Here is a 23,322-nt window from a genome sequence, read left to right as displayed (position 1 = left end):
TCCTGAAGAAGGGCTCTTCCCGAAACATCGATTCTCCTGCTCCTTGGATGCTGCCTGACCTGCTGCACTTTTCCAGCAACACATTTTCAGCTCTGATCTCCATCATTTGCAGTCCTCACTTTCTCCTTCAGGATGATACATGCTGGATTTAAAGTGTCATATACCGAAGCTATCCATAACCTCCTTAAACAGCCAAGTAGTAAAATTTGACCCTTGGTCCGACAGAATTTCTCTGGGTAGCCCATACCGTATGAAGAAAGTTACTAATTCCTCTACTACCCTTCTTGCCTTGATACTCCGTCATGGAATTGCCTCCGGAAATCTGGTAGACACATCCATTATGATTAACAAGTACTGGTTTCCACTTTTACTTCTCGGGAGGGGACGTAATCAATTATAGCCCGCATGAACGGTTCTTCAAATGCAGGAATTGGCAACAAAGGTGTTCGTTTTATTACTGCCTGTGGCTTACCTATCATTTGACATGTATGACATGTACGGCAAAAGTCAACCACATCCTTGTGCATTCCAGGCTAATAAAAATGTTTTTGTACCTTAGCCTGGGTCTTTCATACCCATAGGTGACCTCCTACAGATAGTTCATGTGCTACCAGTAACACTTCCTGTCTGTATGCTACCGGCAACATAATCTAGTGCACTTCAGCCCATTTCTCCTCTGCACCTACCTGCCGTGATCTCCATTTCCACCTTAAGATTCTATCTTTCAGATAATAACACTCCAGAATATTTTCTGCCTCCTTTTCAGACTTTGCATTCACACACATAAATATATATTTTTTTAATCCTACAGTGTAGAAAGAGGCCCTTCAGCCCAACGAGCCCACACCGACCCTCCGAAGAGTATCCCACCCAGACCCATTCCCCTACATTTAGCCCTCACTAATGCACCTAACCTACACATCCCTGAACACTATGGGGCAATTTAGCATGTCCAATTCACCTAAACTGCCATCCTTGGATTGTGGGAGGAAACTGGAGCATCCAGGGGAAACCCATGCAGACACAGGGAGAATGTGCAAATTCCACACAGACAGTCACCCGAGGCTGGAATCAAACTTGGGTTCCTGGTGCTGTGAGGCAGCAGTGATAGCCACAGAGCCATCGTACCATTCTAACCTTGTATCGTTTTGTCTTGCTGTTGCAAGTTGCTTCGCCTTTCAGGACTAAACTCTTCTGTCTGACCCTCTGCCTCCCAGACGTTTCCTGCATGATTACATATCTGCTAACTGAACCTCGGTTCCTTCACCTTTCTCTTTACTTTTCACTTTGTGCTGTGACTTATGCTATTGGGATCTGGTTACCACCCAGTCTAGGAAAATACCAGGATATTTCTGTTTTAACTCCTGAGTTTCTTGGTCTTCCTTGGGCTTCTCCACAACAGGGGTGTCACTCCCACCTTGGACGCTGCCAAATCATTCCCAAGAACAAACTGAATTCCTGGAACTGACATTCTTTCAATCACTCCCACTGTAACTTCCCCAGTCGTAAGTTGGCACTCCAACCTGATCTTGCATAGGGAACGCTAAATTTCTGTCCATCTATCCCACAAATTACCACACTCTCGGTAACAGATCAAAAAGAGTGCATATTTGCTCATCTCTCACTATTAGCGACTGGTCAGATCCTGTATCTCCCAAAATTATAACTTCTTGTCCTTCTCCTCCTGTTCTTTCTGAGTAAACTTTACCCACAAGGTGAATTCTTTGTAGAGATCAGGTACTAAGTCCATACCCAGTCCCTGCCCAGGCTGTGCACTCTCCTGCAGCTCCTCGGCTCTTCTTGGGGTCTCCTTTACTACCTTCATTAATGCCACTGGTTTAGCTTCTTTTATCACATCTTTTCCCACAGTGCCTTTCTTTAACGGCCAGCACTGTGACTTTACATGTCCCACTTTACCACAGTGGAAACACCTGAGGCCTTTTACGTCCTTTCCATCTTCTATGGCTTCTTCTTTATCCTGTAGTAAATTCTTGCCAGTGCTCTCTACTATTGGTTTCGTAGTGTAGGATCTTCCCTTCTCCCAACTTCTCACCTTCTCACAGGACGAAATTCTGGCCGGAAGCTTGTCTTATGCACCAACATGTATTCATCTGCTAATTCTGCTGCCCATCACTTTGAGATAAGAAGTGTTATTTTATAAATCTTAATGGGAGCTTTATCAGACTAGTATTATAGAAGGAAAGGTAGAAGATAGATTAGAAAAAGAAATTATAAATAGTGGTTAGTTAATTATTCTCTGTTATACTTTAAGAAATAAAATTGTTAATTTTTACTTTACATAGTTCTTGGCCACTTGAATTTTTATAGATTACTTCCTGAACTTTCTGTTCCTCCACATGAATTCTTTATCTTTGAAAGTGAGTGCTTGAACTCCTCCAGTAGAATAATCTCTCGTAGAGCCTCAAAGATCTTATCTATTTTTTAAGCATGCACCCATCTATCAAAATGACCATGTTTAATTTCTTTAAAACTCAACATAAGTCTGATCTGGTTCCTTCTATGGCATTTCTGAACCGCTGTCTATATGCTTCTGATACCAATTCACAAGCACTTAAAATAGCCTGTTTAACCTCTTCATAATCTCTTGACCCCTCATCTGACAGCACAGTAAATACCTTACTAGTTCTGCCTACCAGTTTAGTCTGAACTAGCATTACTAATAAATCCTCAGACACTCCATCTGCCTAGCCAATTTTTCAAATAAAATAAAGAAGGCTTCAACATCCTTCTCATCAGAGTGGCAGAGTTTTGACATATTTATATATATCACTACTTTTTTAATCTCTGTCCTGTTAACTTGACTTTGCTAAGTCGTAACTTCTCAAATTCAAGTTCTCTCTCTTTTTTGCTCAGCTAAGAACCTTCTCTCTTTTTCTTTTTCCTATCTCTCTCTTCTCTCTCTCTTTCTCTCTCCCTTTCTTCTCTCTCTGTGCTCAGCTAAGAAATTTGTCTCTCTCTCTCTTTCCACTTTCTCTCTCGGATTATCTTCTGATACCATTTTCCTCCATTGTAATTTAAGTTTTTCTACCTCTATTGCACTTGTCTGTTTCTCTGACACACCCAACTGTTTGAGTAACCCCTTTACAATTTCAGCTTTACTTTTGTCCTTGGTTAAACCTAAATCTAACTTATTTGCTAATTCTAAAAGTATGGCCTTTTTCTTTCCTTCTGAATTTCCTTGGCAAATTTGAGAATCATCTTCAAATCCCAGAACCTTTTTGCAATTTTAAGATTCATTTTTCTCACTTTTACTTTAAACAACCCCAAGTCACCAAAATTAAACAAATTGTCTCACTTGCGTTTTATTTAAAGATCTAGGACACTAACCTACAAGCGTTTAAATTTGCTGGGGTTTTTTGTACCCCCCATATCTATTCAAACCTGTCTGTACCAGTTCAAATCATGGACCCAAGCCGCAAACTGTTATGACATGGGGTAAACTCTCCTGTTAATTTAAAACCAGCAACACAAAGATTTATCCCATGCAGTAATCTATAAAAATTCAAGTGGCCAAGAACTATGTAAAGTAAAAATTAACAATTTTATTTCTTAAAGTATAACAGAGAATAATCAACTAACCACTGTTTATAATTTCTTTTTCTAATCTATCTTCTACCTTTCCTTCTATAATACTAGTCTGATAAAGCTCCCATTAAGATTTATAAAATAACACTTCTTATCTCAAAACCAGGCACCTGAGTCTTCTTTTCTCCTTGATAGAAATTTCTGCGCCACAAGTAACTGATCAAAAAGATACTTTTAAGAGAGATATTTTTTTCAAGCAGTCTGGTACATGTTAGGCTTGGCAGTTCTCCTCTCAGCTATTCAATTTTCCCCGGTCTTATACCCACAAAGCATCTGATTGTGTCACTGGCTTTTAAGGTTGTCAATATACTCAATTCAAACTAGATTGGAATTTGGTATTTTTTTGAGTATAATTTAAATTGATTGGCCGAATTCAAATTTGTGTTTTTGTCTCATTGCAACTCAGCAAGTGCTGTTTATTCTGAATCAAATGTTACTTTGTAAATTCTTCAGCACTCAGTGTACTTGCCAAGTCCTTCATTCTCTTAAAGGTACAGTACATTTCTATACCATCAAAACACCTTATAGTGTCTAAAAAACTTGTAGCTGTCAATCAAACTAAAACGAAAGTTACCTCACTGTGATAATGTATCCTTGTGAAATCAGTCAAGCGGCATTAGTCCAGTAATAGAAGTCATCAAGCTAATGGTTAATCCCTTGGCAATCTGAGAGTTTGAGAGTCCTTTGAAGGTTTGATTTATTTAATAATTTGAAAGTTCTTGGACAGTTGGAGAGTTCCTTAACCAGCTCTGACTATGTCATCTCTGCGTAGTTTGTTACCTGATCATACACACCTGGACACTGCGTCAGGCAGTGTCCAGGTGTGTATGATCAGGTAACAAACATTAAGTTGAAGGAAAAAATTACATCAATTATTTGAATATCATATTGATTGAACCATAACAGCAAATAAACTATTTTACTTAAACAAGACCTGTATCCTTTGATCTGCATGTCTATCGGTGATATCTGTATATGGACTGTAGAATTTTATGTTTCATGAATAGATGGATGTGAGAATATTTTTATTAATACTGTTAAAATGCAATTTTCTTTTTGAAACCATGCATATTGATCTGTCAAGTCTGGAAGAATGGAAAACAAAGGCGAAATCATTGACTGGAAATTAATTTTACATGGTACCTCCACCAAACCAGAGCACATGCAGAAGCCAAGGGTATACACTCCTTATAATGCTGTTCAGAATGACAGGAGAGGTGTAGAAACCATGGATGACCTTATAGAGGTAAATAGTATACCGTGAGAATGAGATTAGTTTTCTAATGAAGTACTTTTAAAATCTTGAATAAAACAATTGCAGGGAATGATTTTTGTACAGCAAGTTCTGACATCTAAATATGACCAATCAAAATCATAACAACTTAACTGCTGTAATGTTATGGACTAGGAATGTCAGGAGGAGAGCTTTTTCAAAGGGCCAGCAGCCCCAAATGTCCTTCTTCTGTATCATAGAATTCCATGGTTCTCTGGATATTTTAGTAGCATTATCGAAAAGCTGATCATTGAGCACTTTAAATCCCATCATTTCTAACAGGGAGTTCATTTCATCTTCTAACTACGTAGAGTCCCATAAAACCATAAGGCATAAGAACAGCAATAGACCATTCAACCAATCAAGTCTGCTCTACCATTCAATGAGATCATGCTGATCTAATAATCTTTAACTCCACTTTCCTCCATTATTTCCCTAACCCTTGATTCCACTATTTAGCCTTGAGTATACTTAGTGACCTAGCCTCAACAGCCCTCTGTAGTACAGAAGTCCACAGATTGGCTACCTTCTAAGAGGAAAGATTCCTCTTCATCTCTGTCTTAAATGGCAGTCCCTTACTCTCAGATCATGTCCCTGGGTCTTAGACTTTCCAACAAGGGAAGCAACCTATCAGTATCTCCTCTGTCAAGCCCTTTAAGAATGTTAAATGTTTCCATTCCTCAAAGAATTCTGTTCAATTTGTCAGTCATGATTTCCTTTTCAATGTTGACTCTGCTTGATTTTATTATGTATTGCTAAGTTTTTCTATTACACCCTTTATACCAGACACTAGCATTTTCCTAATGATAGATATTATATTAATTGCCCTACATGTTTTTTGTCTCATTCCTTTTTGGAACTAAGGAGGTACATTGGCAGTTTTCTAATCCTCTGGGACATTTTCTACAGTCTAAGGATTCATGTAAAATAAGTACATCCACTATCTCTCTAATGCTTTTATCGCAAAAAAATTGGAGGACCCTATGGAAAATTATATGGTCTAAGTGCACCTAAATCATTTAACTCTGATACTTTAATTAAGAATTAGTGATTGCTGTCCATTCCATCAGGACCTTGTATAATGCATTAGCACAAAGTCATTACAACTACACTATGATTGGATATCGTCTTTTGCAACAGATTTGTGAAATATTTTTAGTGTTTTTTTTAAGGAATTTTTTTTGTGACACATAACCCCACCTGGAATTCATACCAATAATTTGTATATGCATTACCCATGATTTTCCATTGAACAATTTATAATTATTTCCTTACGTAAATGGTAGCTAGTTGTTATATCTCAGTTTAGCTCTCAATTACTAGGACTCCTACAGAATTTGAATCTATTAATTAGGTGGCACTCTTGCACAATATTAAGGAGCTGCTAAATAGAAGTTGTACTTGCCTGTTCAGAGGAATATTAAAAATCTTATAATACTATTTGAAAAATGTATTCATGCAAATTTATTTGAGTCTACTGAATAAATGCTTATGTCGATTGAATAAGTTTGAAGTAAGTAGTTGCAGTATTTAGCATTCTCCATTTTGCTGTTGCAGGATGACATTTTCAGGGACATTGATCCTAGAAATCCATACAGAAAGGGGAACACCAGCAAAGAAAATGTAAACATAGAAGACACTAAAGAAGAAGCGGCCTTACACGCTACTTCTGCTCAAAAGCCATACGACCAACAAAATCAAGATAATAGAGCTCTGCAATTTTTCCATCGCAGTAGGTCCCATGATGATTTGAAATTACCTAGTCAGAACTTCTATCAAGCCACTGGAAAATTAAACAAACAGGCCTATTTGAAAGACTTGGAGGACAGTGAATTAAATGAATACAGTGACCAGCTTTATGATACCAAATCTATTACGCATAGAGATGATAGATTGCTTCAAGCTTTATTAGAGATGCTGGCAGACAGCCAATAATCATTTGGTTGTGGGCAGGTTTTGTGTTAAGTATTGTCTTGGTATATCTGTGATTCTGTGTAAAGAAGTAAATGAATTTGACAAGAAATAATCTTGACAAAACATTTAAACTATATTTTCATTATTTATTTATAGATGGTCTATAATTTTCATAATGTCCATCAAGTATTGTGTGATTATGTTGTTTCATGGTACAAAAATGCAGGCTTTGGACCTGAAACAAATATTAAGACCACATCCAAAGATCAGAAGCATGATACCAGTAAAATATAGTCCAATAGAATCCAACCTATCAGTTAATTGTTTATAAGCAAATCATTAATACTTTATAAGATCTTTATCGTAGATCTTTTGTTAACAAAGGATTTATTTTGCTAATGAGTGCACAGATTAATTAGCCCTAGTTTCACAAAATTGTTGCTTACTTGATTAATTGTTTGATGATGTGGAAAGCTTGACAATTTAATATAATTTTTACACAAAATACTTTATCATAAAAGCAACTGTCATTTGTCTTGGCCATGATTTTTGTTGTTTGCATCACTGAGTTCCAACCAAATGGCCAAGTCCCTGAGTAATTTACTGTTTTGATCTAGTGATCTGCTGTTAGAGTGAATTTTAATTCAGCTGTTCACTAAACAAGAAAGGTGTGTCTTAATCATGAAGTATTCAGTCTCAATGGAGATAAAATCTTCCAATTTTCCAAAATTAGAGCAATGGATGTAAATTTAAGAAAGATTCACAGTTTGATGTAGGCCACAAACAAACTTTGGGCATGAGTAGAAACTACATTATAATTCAAGGAAAAATTGGAATCAGTACATATACGAGCTAGACAGCACCAAATATCATTGATTAAGAAGTGATATTTTAACATTCATGAATATTCTAACTCGTTTGAGGTGAAAATCATTTACACATTCAACAGAATTCATTTTTATGTGCCAATGTACAAATGTCTGCTAACATAACAAGTGTTTCTGTTGTTAAAACTACAATTGGATTGCTCAACCAGTTGGCACAGTACCTTCACACATCTGTAACTTGGAGTCAAAATCTAAACTGATGGGAAAATAATTTTCTTTCTCTTCTCTCTTTTCTGTTGGAAGGTTCTACGTAAAATGAATTGTCAGTCCCAAATACTGTTTAAGGAACTAGTATAATCCTCCATACTCTGTGGCAGTAATTGATATTATCCAAGTTAGCTAACACAAAGCTATCAAAACATTGTAATTACAATTGAAATGCTTCACTGCAGTGAGGTTGAGATTCAGACACATCTTAGATCTAAAGTTAGTTCCTATTTACATTGTTAAAAATCACACAACACCAGGTTATAGTCCAACAGATTTATTTGGAAGCACTAGCTTTCAGAGCGCTGTTCCTTCATCAGCTGGTTGTGGAGTATACCAATAACCACTTGATGAAGGAGCAGCGTTCCAAAAGTTACTGCTTCCAAATAAACCTGTTGGACTATAACCTGGTGTTGTGTGATTTTTAACTTTGTACATCCCAGACCAACACCACCAACTCCAAATCATGCCTATTTACGTTGCTACAGTGCTGATCAGTAAATGTTTGATTACTGACTCTGGAGACCAAATATGGAATTTGTTTCAAAATTCAGCACCAACAGCCATTGCCTTAATAAGCACATAATTCATTTTATATTGTCTTAATTGAATAACCTGGATATCACATTTGACTGGTCCATGAAATATGAGATGAAATAATCAAGATACTAAGTGAGAAGTGGTTTTGCTGGTTTTCCAGAAGAAGGTTTACAATAAGTATAACTTCATAGAGGAATAAAAAGAAACCCAACCAAACCACTAGAGCATCTTTGCAAATGTCAGATTTTGTCAGTCTAGAACTATTTATGTCTTCAATCAGTTTCTAAATTTCTCAAAGTTTCTTGCTGGACCCAGTTTTACTCTGAATGTTCAAAATTCCTTTTATTTCCATGATGAAATTAAAGCAGCTCATTATATTAGATATGCACCATCCATAACACTTTAGCAAGCTAGGAGATAAAATGGTGGAAGGTTACTGTTGGGACAGATGGTTACTTGAAGTAGTTTTGACATAAAATGTTGACTAAAAATTTCCAGCAGAACAGCAAATTTATCAACCAGCACAGTACGTTAGTAGCTGACAGCAGATGGTGTTCAGGTAACTTATTTAGCAGCCGAGATGAGTAAGGACATTTAGACCACATCTCAGGGCATGTCCTTCTTGCAGAAGGAAAACAGAGTTTAAAAATGAAAGTTGTGGGTCAGTTGCTGGTATGCTCTACAGCATGACAGACTATAGTCAGTGAAAGCAATATTCATGGATATGTGTACATATTTGCTAAAATAAATTTCTTGCAAGAACTGTAAGGATTCTATGAATCTATGAAAAAAATGTTCACAAGCACACACAAAGATCAGACAGATGTATGTAAAAAACATATTGATCTATTTATCTTGTCAAAAGATGGGTAAAGAATAAGATTATATGTCGGAGAATAGTAGTGAATAAAGAATTGACTTCCCTTGCCTGTTAGCTAAAATAGAAGTGCTCCTTTGTGAGAGACCTTGAACTTTCACTTCCTTTGGCAGGAATTTCCATTCTGGAATAACATCATGGGATAATTCATGCAGGCCCTCAGTGGTGATCTCTTTCTAATAGAATCTAATGGCTTGGCAATACTTCCTGCCAATTTCTCATTTGCTGGAGTTGGAAAGTTGTCATGCAGCATGTTTATGAGGCCTGGTCATGAACATTAATTGAATAGGAGTGCTGTCAATCCCAGACAGACAATGGTTGATTTCACAATGTTACTGTCAGGAATGAAAATCAAGCTCAGTGGAGAAAGGGATATACTTTTTTTTAATACCAGCAATTTTGTTATAAAATGCAAATTATTATTTACAATACAAATATAACAAAATATGATTCAGTTGGACAGCACAGATTTACATGGATGTTGCCAGGGTTGGAGGATTTAAGCTATAGGGAGAGGCAGAATAGTCTGGCACTGTTTTCCCTGGTGTGTTGGATTCTGAGGGGTGACCTTATAGAAGTTTATAAAATCGTGAGGGGCATAGATAGGGTCAAGGTCTTTCCCCAAGAGTAGGGGAGTCCAAAACTAGAGGGCATAGGTCTAAGGTGAGAGGGGAAGATTTAAAAGGGACCTAAGGGGCAACATTTTCACACAGAGGATGGTGTGTGTATGGAAAAAGCTGACAGAGGAAGTGGTGCAGGCTGGTACAATTACAACATTTAAAAAGTATCTAGATGGATATATGAATAGGAAGGGTTTGGAGAGATATGGGCCAAATTCTGCCAAACGGGACTAGACTAATTTAGGCATAGACAAGTTGGACTGAAGGGTCTGTTTCCATACTGTCCATCTCTGACTCGATGACTCTATGATACTTCATGTAGCTGTATAGAAGTCTTAATGAATTTTTAGAATTTAGATAAACTATAATTTGTTAACTTCTGCATAAAAATATTTCCCAGCTCTGGGAATTTGTAATCAAAAAATCATCCAACACGTAAAGTTAAGCAATCGAGTTTGTGATTCCAATTAAAAAATTATTATTTATTACAAAACAACATCTTGATAATTACTGTGATATGTTATACTATAAATCATTGATAAGGATGGCTCAGAGAGTAATGTTTCTACATACTATGAGTTAAGTTTTTCAAAATTAAATTTAAAACTAGTTTGTATTCAAGGCATTGACAGAACATATAGGAACAGGAGTGGGCTACATTGGCTTGTTCTACCTTTCAATTAAATCATTATCATAACAAATCTAACAACTTTGCCTAATTACCCTTAGTTCCCTGACATAAGAAAAATCACTCCATCTCAGTTTTGAAATTTGAAATTGATCTAAATTCATCAGATTTCTGTGGAGACAGTTTCAGATTTCTGTGACCTTTTATGTGAAGAAATGCTTTCTGATATGAGTTCTGAGAAAATGTGATGGTAAGAATTAAGGAAGTCTCTTGTAGACTATATCTTTCTTATTCATTGAATAAACCTACATCCCATTATTCACTATTTGTTCTCTACTTATTCAATTGAATTGTTTTATAGTAATTTATAAAAACAGTAAAAATTACAAAAATGTATTTTTGAACACCTATGAATGCTGTAATCTTATCCAAACAAAATCTACCAAATGTATTATCTCGTATCTTATTACTGCTCTATGACATTTTTTCCCAGAATTTACAATTATATTCAGAGGCAATCCTATCGTGCAAACACAATCAATTTTTACAACTTTAATCAAAAAATACAATTCCTTTTTTTTGTTCATTGGCCCATTCCTGGCATCAGATTTGCTAACATACTGGAGGTCAGGAACCTTTACAATTGTCAATATGCCAATAACACAACCATAGTTTTACTAATCCTTTGCTGAGGTTTGTAGTGTCTTCCTGAGGTTTGTTTTTAAAAATTAGATCTTTTTTGAAGTGTAAACATTCTGGGCAAAAACCAGCATTTAATGCACATCCCTGCTTTGCCGTCAGAAGGTTGGTGTGACCTATAGTTAGGGATGGCCTTGCTAGCATTTCTCCCATTCGATGAACAACATTTTTAAAAACCTTTTGGAGAAAAAAACTGCATTTGTTTAATTTATTTTGAGAAACTTTGTCACAGAATACACACTGTTCCCCTCAGTAGTACAGTAGAGACTCCTTTTACCAATTTTGCTTTAACTGGAATATATTAAAATATATTAAATGGAATTGGGAAGTTTCACATGAATTTGACATCTTTTATAAAAGGAATCAAGCAAAAACTACATAAATTATTGCAAAGTAAAATGGCATCCTAGCATTTTGTGGTGTTGATTGCTTAGACCATTATTAACAATGCTTACATCTGAAAGCGACATATGAAAAGAACTGAACAGGGAAACATGCAGGCATCACTCAGAATGCCCAAGTGCTGACAATGGAGCTCTATTTTTAAGGCACTGGTGCTGATTTAAGAGTACAGTCTACATGCAATCATTTCTTGTAATTGTGTGGTTTTGATACGAATTTTATGTGGTCTTGTGACGATCTTTAAATAACCCAGTTCAAAGCTTTTTGATGTTGTTAGTGTAGGACGTGAAGTGATGAAAATAATAAAAATCCAACTGTGCATGAAATGTCCCTCTAAAAAGTGATGCTAGGTGAAAATCTAAAATAAAGAATGGCAATAGCAGATGAAAAATTAAAACGTATCAGATAAATTTGAGAAGTGGCAATCAAAGCATTGGTGAGAATGGACTCCAATGTATTACTGTACTTGACCTTTTGCTGCATGATTGTTCCTTGGTTACATTGCTAGTGATTTCTTTTATTCTGGACACATATACATTTCAGAAAAAAAGTACTGCAGATGCTGGAAATCTGAAACAAATGCAGAAAATGCCAGAGGAAATAAGCATAACTGGCAGCATCTGCAAAGGCAGAAATACAGGGGTTACATTTCAATTTGAGTTCAGAAGAGGAGTCATATTGGACTCAAAATGTTAACGATGTCCCTCTCGACTGCTTAGTTTGTCCAGCACTTTCTGGTTTTGATATAAATTTTAGAAAATGATTCTGGAATTTTATTCACAAACTAATGTACACATTAACTCAGTATAAATATTGCCCACTTATATATCCATATATAATAATTTTATTAATGGTTAACAAACTAGAAGCAGATATTTTAATTGACGATTTCTTGTAATCTTGAATTGACAATAATGTAAATACGTATGGATGAGGTTATTACATAAATCATAAACTAAGTTGATTAAAAAAGGTTTCGTCACCAGACTAGAAGTCTGCTTTCTCATTAGAGGGGACTGGTAGTGGTTTAACCTAAGGATCACCATATCACCAGTAAGGGGAGAGATTGAGGAGGAGTGGCCTTCATGATAATTTCAGCGGGAATTGCACCAACACTGTTCGTATTATTCCACATTACATACCAGCCATCCAGCCAACTGAGCAGAGAATACAATCTTCTTGCTGGAAATGCTCAGCTGTTCTGGCAGCATCTGTGAAGCAATAACAAACAATGAAATATTTCCATTTTCAGTAAAGATATTCTGTCATGTGAGATTCATGGCACTGGTCCACCATGGCTTGGAGCAACATCTCCCATGCAATCTTCTGCTCTTCACCTAGTTTACTGTGCACCCAAGTTTGTCAGTGCTTTTCTCATACAAGCATCTAGCAGGAGAGGCAGAGGTATTTACCACTCCGACAGCACTGCAACATCCATACCACTAGCACCATACTTAATGCCCAGTTGCACACCACTTGAGGCTGAAACCTGATTCCTGAACTGGCTGGTTTATACATTCAGTTTGGTAACTAGCATTCCTTTTTTTTATTGAATACTGATTTCTAAACTGGCTGATCTTTAAAGTGTGCAATTCAGTTCTCATTATGGAACTATTATTTCAATGGCTGGTTACTCTTTTCTCTTTTACTTTGAGGAAGTGACAATGTTGATTTTGTGGCAGGGCTTAGCCCTTGCATTTTGGTTTTTGTTGTTTTGTCTTTTCATTTGATTGTGTTTTCACTTTTTTGGTGTTTGGACTGAGCCCTTGTTAGAAAATACGTTTTTCCAGATGAGCTGTTCCTGTGGGTAGGTCTGGCCCTTGTTGGTAGACTCAGCCTCTGTAAAGACTGAATATCTCTTTGCGTGCTGGGAGGTGTGCATTTGCTGTGTCCTAGAGTTTGGGAATGGACTCTGCCTTCAGGAGTGTACCAAACCCCTGTGAGTTAACTGCACCTTCACAATGTACTTTGATCCTGTGAGTGGGCCTGGTTCTCTGTGGATAAACCAGGCCTCTATAGAGACTGAACATGTGCGTGTGTATATGCTGCCTTCAGGAGTGGACTCTGCCTTTGGTTGTGGACTCTCTCTGACAATGCATACTGCATATTGGAGTGGAGTCAATGTTCCTGGGAATGGACTCTGCATTTTGAAAAGAACTGTTTATGGAAATGAACTCTGTATCAGAAAGGACTCTGTTTGTTGGTAATTGGCTCTGTCTTGTTGCTTGTTGGGTTTATCACATAGAACATAGAACATAGAACAATACAGCACAGAACAGGCCCTTCGGCCCACGATGTTGTGCCGAACATTTGTCCTAGCTTAAGCACCCATCCATGTACCTATCCAATTGCCGCTTAAAGGTCACCAATGATTCTGACTCTGCCACTCCCACAGGCAGCGCATTCCATGCCCCCACCACTCTCTGGGTAAAGAACCCACCCCTGACATCTCCCCTATACCTTCCACCCTTCACCTTAAATTTATGTCCCTTTGTAACACTCTGTTGTACCCGGGGAAAAGTTTCTGACTGTCTACTCTATCTATTCCTCTGATCATCTTATAAACCTTTATCAAGTCACCCCTCATCCTTCGCCGTTCCAACGTGAAAAGGCCTAGCACTCTCAACCTATCCTCGTACGACCTATTCTCCATTCCAGGCAACATCCTGGTAAATCTTCTCTGCACCCTCTCCAAAGCTTCCACATCTTTCCTAAAGTGATGCGACCAGAACTGCACACAGTACTCCAAATGTGGCCTTACCAAGGTCCTATACAGCTGGTAGGCCATCCTCAGTGCTGACCATCCTAGCAGGTATTGGAGCAGGCTGTCCTAGAGGTGGCTGGAAGGTGTGACTGGTGGTTAGGGAAGCTGGAAGGTAGGTAGGCCGTACTGATTGCTGTTGTTCGGGGGGTGGGGAAACAGGACAGGCTGTCTTTGAGGTGGCCAGAAGGTGTGTCAGGATGGACCAAGGGCATGGTGCGGTCCGAAAGCCAGAAGAGGCATGGGGTGGGCTGCCTTAGAGTGGCTGGAAGGTGGGAGGGACTGGTGGTTTGCTTGAGGTGGGGAGGGTGTGGGGTCTGCATTGCTTCTTATTTGTTTGGACTGTCTTGTATGTATTTGTTACTGTTACTTTTGTGATTTACTGAAAGTGGGATTTGAGGTTTGTCCTCATTTACCTGATTGTATGGTGGTGTTTGGGGCCTAGCTTTGCTGCCCCTTTCTCCTGTAAATTACTGTTTCTTTTATACGGGAAATCAGGTTTTCCTGATGAAGGGCTTTTGCCCGAAAAGTCGATTTTCCTGCTGCCTGACCTGTGCTTTTCACTCTTGACTCTAATCTCCAACATCTGCAGTGCTCACTTTCGCCCTGTTTCTTGTATACGTCTGTTCATATTAACTAACTGTTTGTAATTTTGTACTGGTTAATAAAATAAAAACCAGGAAATTAAAATCTACTCAGTTCAGGCAACTGACTCTGACTTGGCTGGCCACAGGCAGTGTATTTGTGCACAAGTAAATAAAAGGGGACTTGGTGACGGGATCTTGGCCTCTCTGCAGTTATTTAATGCTGTGTGCCCTCGGCGCTGCCTCATTGTTCGGTCAAAAAAACTCCCCAGTTGCACAACATCTTGTGTAATTGTTGGCTTTCTCATTCCAGAAGGAAAATAGCCCACAATGAAGCAGAAAGTGTTAAGAGGAGTAGTGAGCTGAACCATATTTGACCTGACACCCCTTATGCGGAAAGGATCCTGCTCTGACCACTGAGCATGGCATGGACTGGTATCAGAGACTGCCACTAACATAGTGTTGTAAACCCCTACGTGAAGGATGTTCCACTTTACTGGACTGAAGCCCACTGACAATTGAGGCCAGCTTGTGGCCTTGTATCTGCATTAAATAGTATGTCCAGGCAGTAATAATATGAGCTGAAAATGTGTTGCTGGAAAAGCACAGCAGGTCAGGCAGCATCCAAGGAATAGGAGAATCGACATTTCGGGCATGAGCCCTTCTTCAGTAATAATATGAGCCTGGTATCTCTGGCTAAGGAGGAAATGCACAATAAGATGAGGCAAAACAATATGGGGAAACCTGTGACCATCCAGGTTGCCCCGCAATGACTGACCCCATGACAGCAAGTGAAGAGCTCAGATGCAGCCTGATTCAGACAATGGGCTGATTATATGACCCTCCAGTGTCATGTCCTTGCTGCAGCATCATAACAATAGTAGCTGATGCAATCCAAGGTACAGCAGTAAAGTGTATGAGCTTTCAGTGTCAGTTGGAGATATATCATGGGAGGTTATGGAGGCTGGCACATCTCATGGATGACAACTCTCACTGTGGCAAATAATATATGCACTTAATAATTTTCAGCTACCTCCTTCCCCCAAACTATTAACCTTTCTTTCCCTCCACACCACCTACTCACTCACTGTGGTAGTCTTATCAAAAACTGCTTTTCCTTCCACTGCCATGATACTCAATTCCTCCATTTATTCATTGCCCACCCCTCAACTGATATGCAAAGTAACCCCAACTAACCTACTTGTGAGCATGGCACACTTGCACTTGACTGTGGATCTGTTACCAGACAGTAAGGACACGGATCCCTGATTAACTATTGTTGTGACACAAAGACAGGTACCAAACCAAATCAGTCTTTCTACATCTTTATTCACAACACAGTAGCGTTAAGCCATTGAAAAATGCCATCCTCCTGTAATCTAATGGAAAACTGCGGCGACATAGTTATCAGTCAAAGTTCAACAGCCATGGGAAACAGATGGGAAATTGTGCTAACTTCATGAAGACATTGAATCAACTTGCTGTAAAAGGGGAAATTTAGACTGCTGAATAAAGCAATTGCCTAATGCTAACAATGGAAACAGATGTCTCATACAACCTTTGGATAAGTGCACTCAGAACTGAGGGATCTTATGCAAGGGAGGCATGACATCAAACAGTCTGGAGGACTGGAGAACAAATTAATGAAGACATCAACAGTGACAATTCTAGACAAAGAAACAGAAGATTCTGACTTTGGTTCGCAAAAGAATAGATTAGTTGGCATGAACTTGGCCAGTTTGCCACATACGGGTAGTATCTAGATTCTAGTCAATCTGTTATATATTGTGTTGATTGGGTGCTTTCTAAGAACAAAAGAGTTGCTAATACTGTATAGGGAAATCGTATTCAATTCTGATTTGCTGTCTTTCCTTAATATGTAACAAAATTCATGGAAGGTCACTCAACCCAAAACACTAACTCTGATTTTGCTCCACAGTCGCTGCCAAACCTGCTGAGTTTTTCCAGCAATTTCTGTCCTTGTTACAAAATTCGAGAATCTAGTGGAAAAAGGGTGAACACTCCAATGGTTCCTAATCAGACTTATGAAACACCAATACCATGCTTTATAAATAAATAATTCCAGGTACTGGATTTGTATCTCACAAGACGTAACAATTTATTAAGTACCCAACGACTTTGCACAGAAAAAAAAAACTAGGTAATCTGATTAATGACTATGCTTTCAACCCCCATTCACCCAAAAGACAGACAAAGAAACAAACACAGTTAAGGGATAAATAAAAGAAAATAACTAAATTGGCCAGTTTTTCACTATGTGCTGTTTCACAAAAACAGATGTGGACTCCTTGGTTGCTTTTCTGGAACTGCAGAGCAAGGTCGCCTTCCCAGTACACTCCAAAACACAAGTCATGCTTCTAACACAGCTTTCTATCTTTTGGCTTCCAAAGTTTGGTGGGGGAGATAAGTGAGATAGCTTTCAAACTTTCATGCTGTGTTGTCAGCAGCTATGTTCCAGAAAACACAGAGCAAAAACAGCTCCAACACTGATTCTGCTCCAAGAGACTGACTGTCCTTTTCAAATTGCCATTTCAACATCTGCCATCTGCTTGAACATGGTGTCTCTCCCAGACTTGCTGGAACTAATTCCCAGATATTAACAGCCCAGCAATAATATCACTTGAATAAAGGATCAGTCTTCAATTAGCCTCCAGACCTGGTCTCACAAACAAAGCTTGTTCGGTCTGTCGGTTTCCTTTTCATTAGATTTCCCTACAGTATGGAAACAGGCCCTTTGGTCCAACGAATCCCCACCAACCCTCGAAAGGATAGCACACCCGGACCCATTCCCCAACTCTATATTTACCCCTGACTAATGCACTTAACACTACAGGCAATTTAGCACAGCCAATTCACCTAACCTACACATCTTTGGATTGTGGGAGGAAACCAGAGTATCTGGAGGAAACCCACACAGACATGGGGAGAACGTGCAAACTCCACCCAGTCGGTCACCCGAGGTGGGAATCTAACCTGGGTCCCTGGCGCTGTGTGGCAGCAGTGCTAACCACTGAGCCACATGCTGCCCTTTTACCACAAACTGTTTCAAAAAGTCCACAGGTTATCCTCCACTCAATTCCCAGTCCAAAGCAAAATGAACAAAAGAATAAACATTAAAAATAATGAAAAAATCAGCAAGGATTCTAACGCTATGACTAACCCCCAGATTGAAATCAGACAAGCTGCTGAATTGACCCCATTAAAGATTACTCCCCTTTGACTTGCTGGTAAGACCATTTGCTGGAAGCCCATGCAGTCTGATTGCCATGTAAGCGGTTATTGTGAGTGTTAAGTGCATTAGTCGGGGTAAATATAGAGAAGGGGGGAATGGGTCTGGATGTGCTACCCTTTGGAGTTATTGTGTAGCCTGGTGTTGCACGGGGGCATGTAGTGAGGAGATTTAGTCAAAGTAGTTGTGAGAGACAGTGGACGTGTCATGAATGTTGGTGCACAGCTAATTCTCAGAAATGATGACAGAGATGTCAATCAGTGAATCAAATAAAATTAAATTAACATTTCCTTTCTTCCTGGTGGTGGAATATGAATAAAGTTTCCTGCACTCATTTTTTCAGTGTTCTACACCTGTGCACACATGACATGGGTGCTGGGAAAAATAAGCACTACCGCTGTTTGGTGGTAGTGTGGGGAGTTTAGAAATAAAACTAAATTCCTGTGGATGCTGAAACTCAAATAAAATCATGCAAGAAATACTTCCCAGATCTGCAAAGATCTATAGAGACAGTAAAAAAGTTAATCTCACAGTCCTTCATCTACAGAAGAGTTGTATTCAACTTAAAACATTCACATTGTTTCTCTCTCTCTCTCTGCAGAAGTCACTAGACTTGTTGAGCACTTCTAGGGTTTTACCTTAATTAGTGGCAATAGCTCAAATCTCAAAACATCAATTATAAACAGAGACTAAAGTTTATAATAGTCCACTGATTCATATTTCCAAACACATGTCTTACTGCTAATTTAAATTATTAGGAAATATGATTGTCTTTTAGTTCATTATCTAAAGGTTATTATTCACAAAGTGTCTATTCTTTCAGTCGGATCTTATTTTTAAATTGCAAATCTGTTCTCCATGTACTGAATGATATTTCTACTTTAGAAATACAGGAGCCTTGAGGAGATCTTGTGGCACAGTGGTAATGTCCTTACCTCTAGACTTCAGTTTAAGTATCACATATTCTAGAGTTGTATGATAAAATCTTTGAACAGATTGATTAGAAAATTTACAACAGCCTTGAAGGCATAAAGGAATTAGTACATATATAGGGGCTGATAATAACTGTGCTTAGTGTCAGTAACTTTGACGCACATTGGACTCAGGTGACTCATATCAATTACTGAGATCTACTCTGTAACTGTTTAACAATATATAATGGCTGAGGAAATAACTGTGCTGGGTATGCATCAGATTTATTAATATTCTGTCAGCATGATGCTAATGCATTATGTGGTGGTAGGCTTGATTCTTTTAAACTTGAAAGTCTGGGATACAGAAAATGTTTTAAGAGTTGTTGAAAGCTATCAGTTTTGAAAACACTCTAATTTCTCTGAATTTCTGCACCTTGGCTAATGATGCAACCTACCTTAGGAAGAAAAAGAAGGGATGGATCAAACAAGAAAATACTAGCCAGTTGACCTAATGTCAGTGATAGAGTAATTCTTAAATTCAATAATTCAAAGCAATGTTATTTGGCACTTCAAACAGTTGAGACTAATAAATGAAAGCCAGTATGGAATTGTTAAAGGCAGATCATATTTGACTAACTTAACTAAGTTCTTTGACTCTCTCCATTAGTTAATCAATGAGGGTAGTACAGTTAATGCTGGTATAAGAATTAAAATGTGTTTAAGTACCTCAAAAAGGTTTATTAAAGAAATAAATCAATGGAATTAAATGAACTACAGATGTTCAACATTACCTAGGGAGAAAAACAGAGTAGCCATTTTTCAGAGTGAGGAATAATAAAGTTTTGTTGTAGGTGTCTATAATAGGACCACTTCTTTCTGATATATATGAATGACCTGGATTTGGGTATAACTTCAACTCATATTTTGGAAATTTCATGAACCTGGTAAATGTGATATGTAAAGAGAATGATTGTGTAGTGAATGGATCAAAGTGGATCTTGGTGATCACAAGCACCTGATTAGTTGAAGTTAATCAACTGGCTGACCAATATTAACAGAGGATTAGTGGCTGTTGAAGTGCAGAGGTAGAGTCCCTACTGTTGGACTGAGAAGCTTAGGTGCAAGTTCTACTTGCTCCATAGCAGGTTGATAAAGAAAAGAAAATAGGTTAAATAAAACAAAATTAACAAGAGATTTAGAATCTCGTCTGTTTAGGGGACTGACTCTGAGCTGGCTGGCCATAGCCAGTGTGTACTGCTGTTGGTTTTTGCTTGTTTGGAGGGGAACTGATTCCTGAACTGACTGATCCAAAAAGGCAGTTTGTTAACTAGTATTCCTTGTTTTATTAAGAACTGATTTTTTAAACTGGCTGATCTTAACAATTCTCATTAGGGAACTGTTGTTTCACTAGCTGGTTATAGCCTATGTGGTACTCTTTTTTTTTTTTTTCTTTTACTTTGAGAAAAGGATTATGCTGATTCTGTGGTAGGGCTTAGCCCTTGCACTTTGTTTTTGTGTGTTTTCACTTTTTTTGTGTTTGGACTGAACCCCTATGAGAAAGTTCCAGATGAATTGTTCCTGTGTGGGTAGGCCTGGCCCTCTGGGTAGACTAGGCCTCTGTGAAGATTGAACACCTGTATGCATTAGGAGGTGAACACTTGCTGCATCCCTAGAGTTGACCAAACCCCTAGGACTTAACTGTACCTTTACAATATATTGTGTACCTTTACAATATATTGGGCCTCAATGGAGACTGAATGGGTATGTGTGCTTTGGGGTGTGCCTTCAGGAGTAGACTCTGCCTTTGGTTGTGTACTCTGTTTTTGGTAATGGACTCCGTCTCCTGGAGTGGACACTTTCTGACAATGCATTTTGAACACTGGAATGGACTCTGCATTCTGGAGAGAATTATTTGTGATAATGGACTCTACCAGAAAGGACTCTGTTTGTTTGTAATTGACTCTGTTTTGTTGGTGGTTGGATTTATCACCCACTCTGGCTTGTGTGTCCCTGGGTCTGGCAGGCCTTGCTGTGATCTGGGAGGCTCATAAGTCATCTCAAAGGCTGTCACCCTGATAGCAGAGGGTGGATAGGCCATTCTGAGAACCAGAAGGTGGGTAGTCTGCTCTGAGTGCTGTCCTTCCAAGAAGGGGTAATTGGGATGGACTGTCCTAGAAGTGACCAGAAGGTCTGTCAGAGCAGCTGAGAGCCAAAAGTCCCATAGGGGCAGGCTGAGATCCAGAAGGCTTGTGGGCTGCCCTGTGCACCATTGTCCCAGGGAGAGGAACTGACTGTTCTACACGTGGCCCAGACATCTGTCAGCGCAGTCCACAGGCTGGGGTGGGCGAGAGCCAAATGGTATGTAGGGGCATTCCAAGAGCCGGAAGGCAGGTAAGTCAGGCTTAGCACTGTCACCCCAAAAGGTACCGAGGCAGGCTGTCCTGGAGGTGGCCGGAAGGTGCAGAAGGGCGGTTAAGGAAGGTGGATAGGCCGTCCTGATCACTAGGGGTGGGGGACCGGAGAACAGGACAGGCTGTTTTAGAGGTGGCTGGAAGGTTTCAGGGCAGACTGAGAGTGGGAAAGGGATTGGGGCAGACAGAGCCAGGAGAGGCGTAGGAACAGGCTCTCTTAGAGTGGCTGGAAGGTGGAAGGGACTGGTGGTTTGCTGGGTTGCCATTGTATTATATGCACTATCTTATTGTTTGGCTTATTGGGCTATCTGTATGTGATTGTGTTTACTGTTTCCTTTTTGATATAAAGTAGGATTTGACGTTTGTCCTCTTCTCCTCCCTGGGAACTGGTTGTACAGTGGGGTTTGCAGGTCTGGCTTTGTCCCTTTCCCCTGTAAATTGCTGTTTGTTGTAAACTGCTATTCATTGTTCGTGGTCAGAGTATTGAGTACAGGAGTTGGGAGGTCATGTTGCGGCTGTACAGGACATTGGTTAGGCCACTTTTGGAATATTGCGTGCAATTCTGGTCTCCTTATCGGAAAGATGTTGTGAAACTTGAAAGGATTCAGAAAAGATTTACAAGGATGTTGCTAAGGTTGGAAGATTTGAGCTATAGGGAGAGGCTGAACAGGATAGCTGGTCATGTCGTTTTGTGGCTAGTTGGTGTTCATCCATGCAAGAACTGCACAAAACACTACATAGGACAAACAGGAAGACAGCTAACAGTCCGCAGCCATGAACACCAACTAGCCACGAAACGACATGACCAGCTATCCTTAGTAGCCACACACTCAGATGACAAGCAACATGAGTTTGACTGGGACAACACTATTATTATAGGACAAGCCAAACAGAGAACAGCCAGGGAATTCCTAGAGGCATGGCACTCATCCACAGATTCAATCAATAAGCATATCGACCTGGACCCAATATACCGGCCACTGCAGCGGACAGCTGGAACTGACAACAGGAAGCGACAGGTACAAATCACTATAAATGCCGGAGGAAACATCACAGAAGCGCTTCACAGGAGGCTCCCAAGCACTGAGGATGTCACCTAGACAGGGGACGAAACGTCTGCAACACAATTCCCAGCTCGGTGAACAGAACCACAACAGTTCATCCTTCCTTTAGGGAAGGAGATCTGTCAACCTTGCTTGGTCTGGCCCATATGTGACTCCAGTCCCACACCAAATTAGCTTACATTTAACTGTGAGGTGACCTAGCAAATTACTGTCTAGAATTAAATTGCGATAATTAGGGTAACTGGGAATTAGTAATAAATGCTGGCTCGCTCTCCCTCCCTCCCTCCTTCCAGAGAGAAAATACAAAAACAGTTTACTTATCTTGCTCTCATTAGTCTTCGGTACACAGAAAGGGAACAGTTATTGCACACCTTCTTAAACATGCTGGTGAATTAGAATGGAAAATACAAATTAGAAGCTGAATAATACAATAACACAGGAAATAACCATTTAATGTGTACAGTTGGAATGTGAAGAAATAAGAATTCAAGTAGAAAATTAATAGTGAATATTTTTAACAAGCTGTGGTCTTTACAATAGCAGTAATTAAAATGACTTGTTGCTTCTACTACCTTAATGTTCATTTGTACAGTCATGTAATCAAAGCATGTTTGGCTTTTGTCTTTCAAATAGTAACAAAAATTAATGTTTGCTATTTCAGTAAGCAGACAGTTTGTTTAATAAG

The 23,322-nt window shown here is 39.0% G+C and overlaps 1 protein-coding gene across 1 annotated transcript in view; it reads left to right on the top strand.

Moving 5' to 3' along the window:
* Positions 1-8,167, top strand: part of pcsk1 (proprotein convertase subtilisin/kexin type 1) — a 78,907-nt gene extending 70,740 nt beyond the window's left edge. The window contains exons 13-14 of the mRNA XM_043709690.1: positions 4,691-4,852; positions 6,437-8,167. Of these exons, the coding sequence (XP_043565625.1) occupies positions 4,691-4,852; positions 6,437-6,814 (540 nt within the window). The 3' untranslated portion in view covers positions 6,815-8,167. The remainder of the gene's footprint in view (positions 1-4,690; positions 4,853-6,436) is intronic.
* The last annotated feature ends 15,155 nt before the right edge of the window (positions 8,168-23,322 follow it).

This window comes from Chiloscyllium plagiosum, chromosome 2 (assembly GCF_004010195.1).
Source record: "Chiloscyllium plagiosum isolate BGI_BamShark_2017 chromosome 2, ASM401019v2, whole genome shotgun sequence".
Classification (NCBI taxonomy): Eukaryota; Metazoa; Chordata; class Chondrichthyes; order Orectolobiformes; family Hemiscylliidae; genus Chiloscyllium; species Chiloscyllium plagiosum.
The sequence above is the reverse complement of the archived record's forward strand: the minus strand, read 5'-3'. Positions and strand labels throughout refer to the sequence as shown.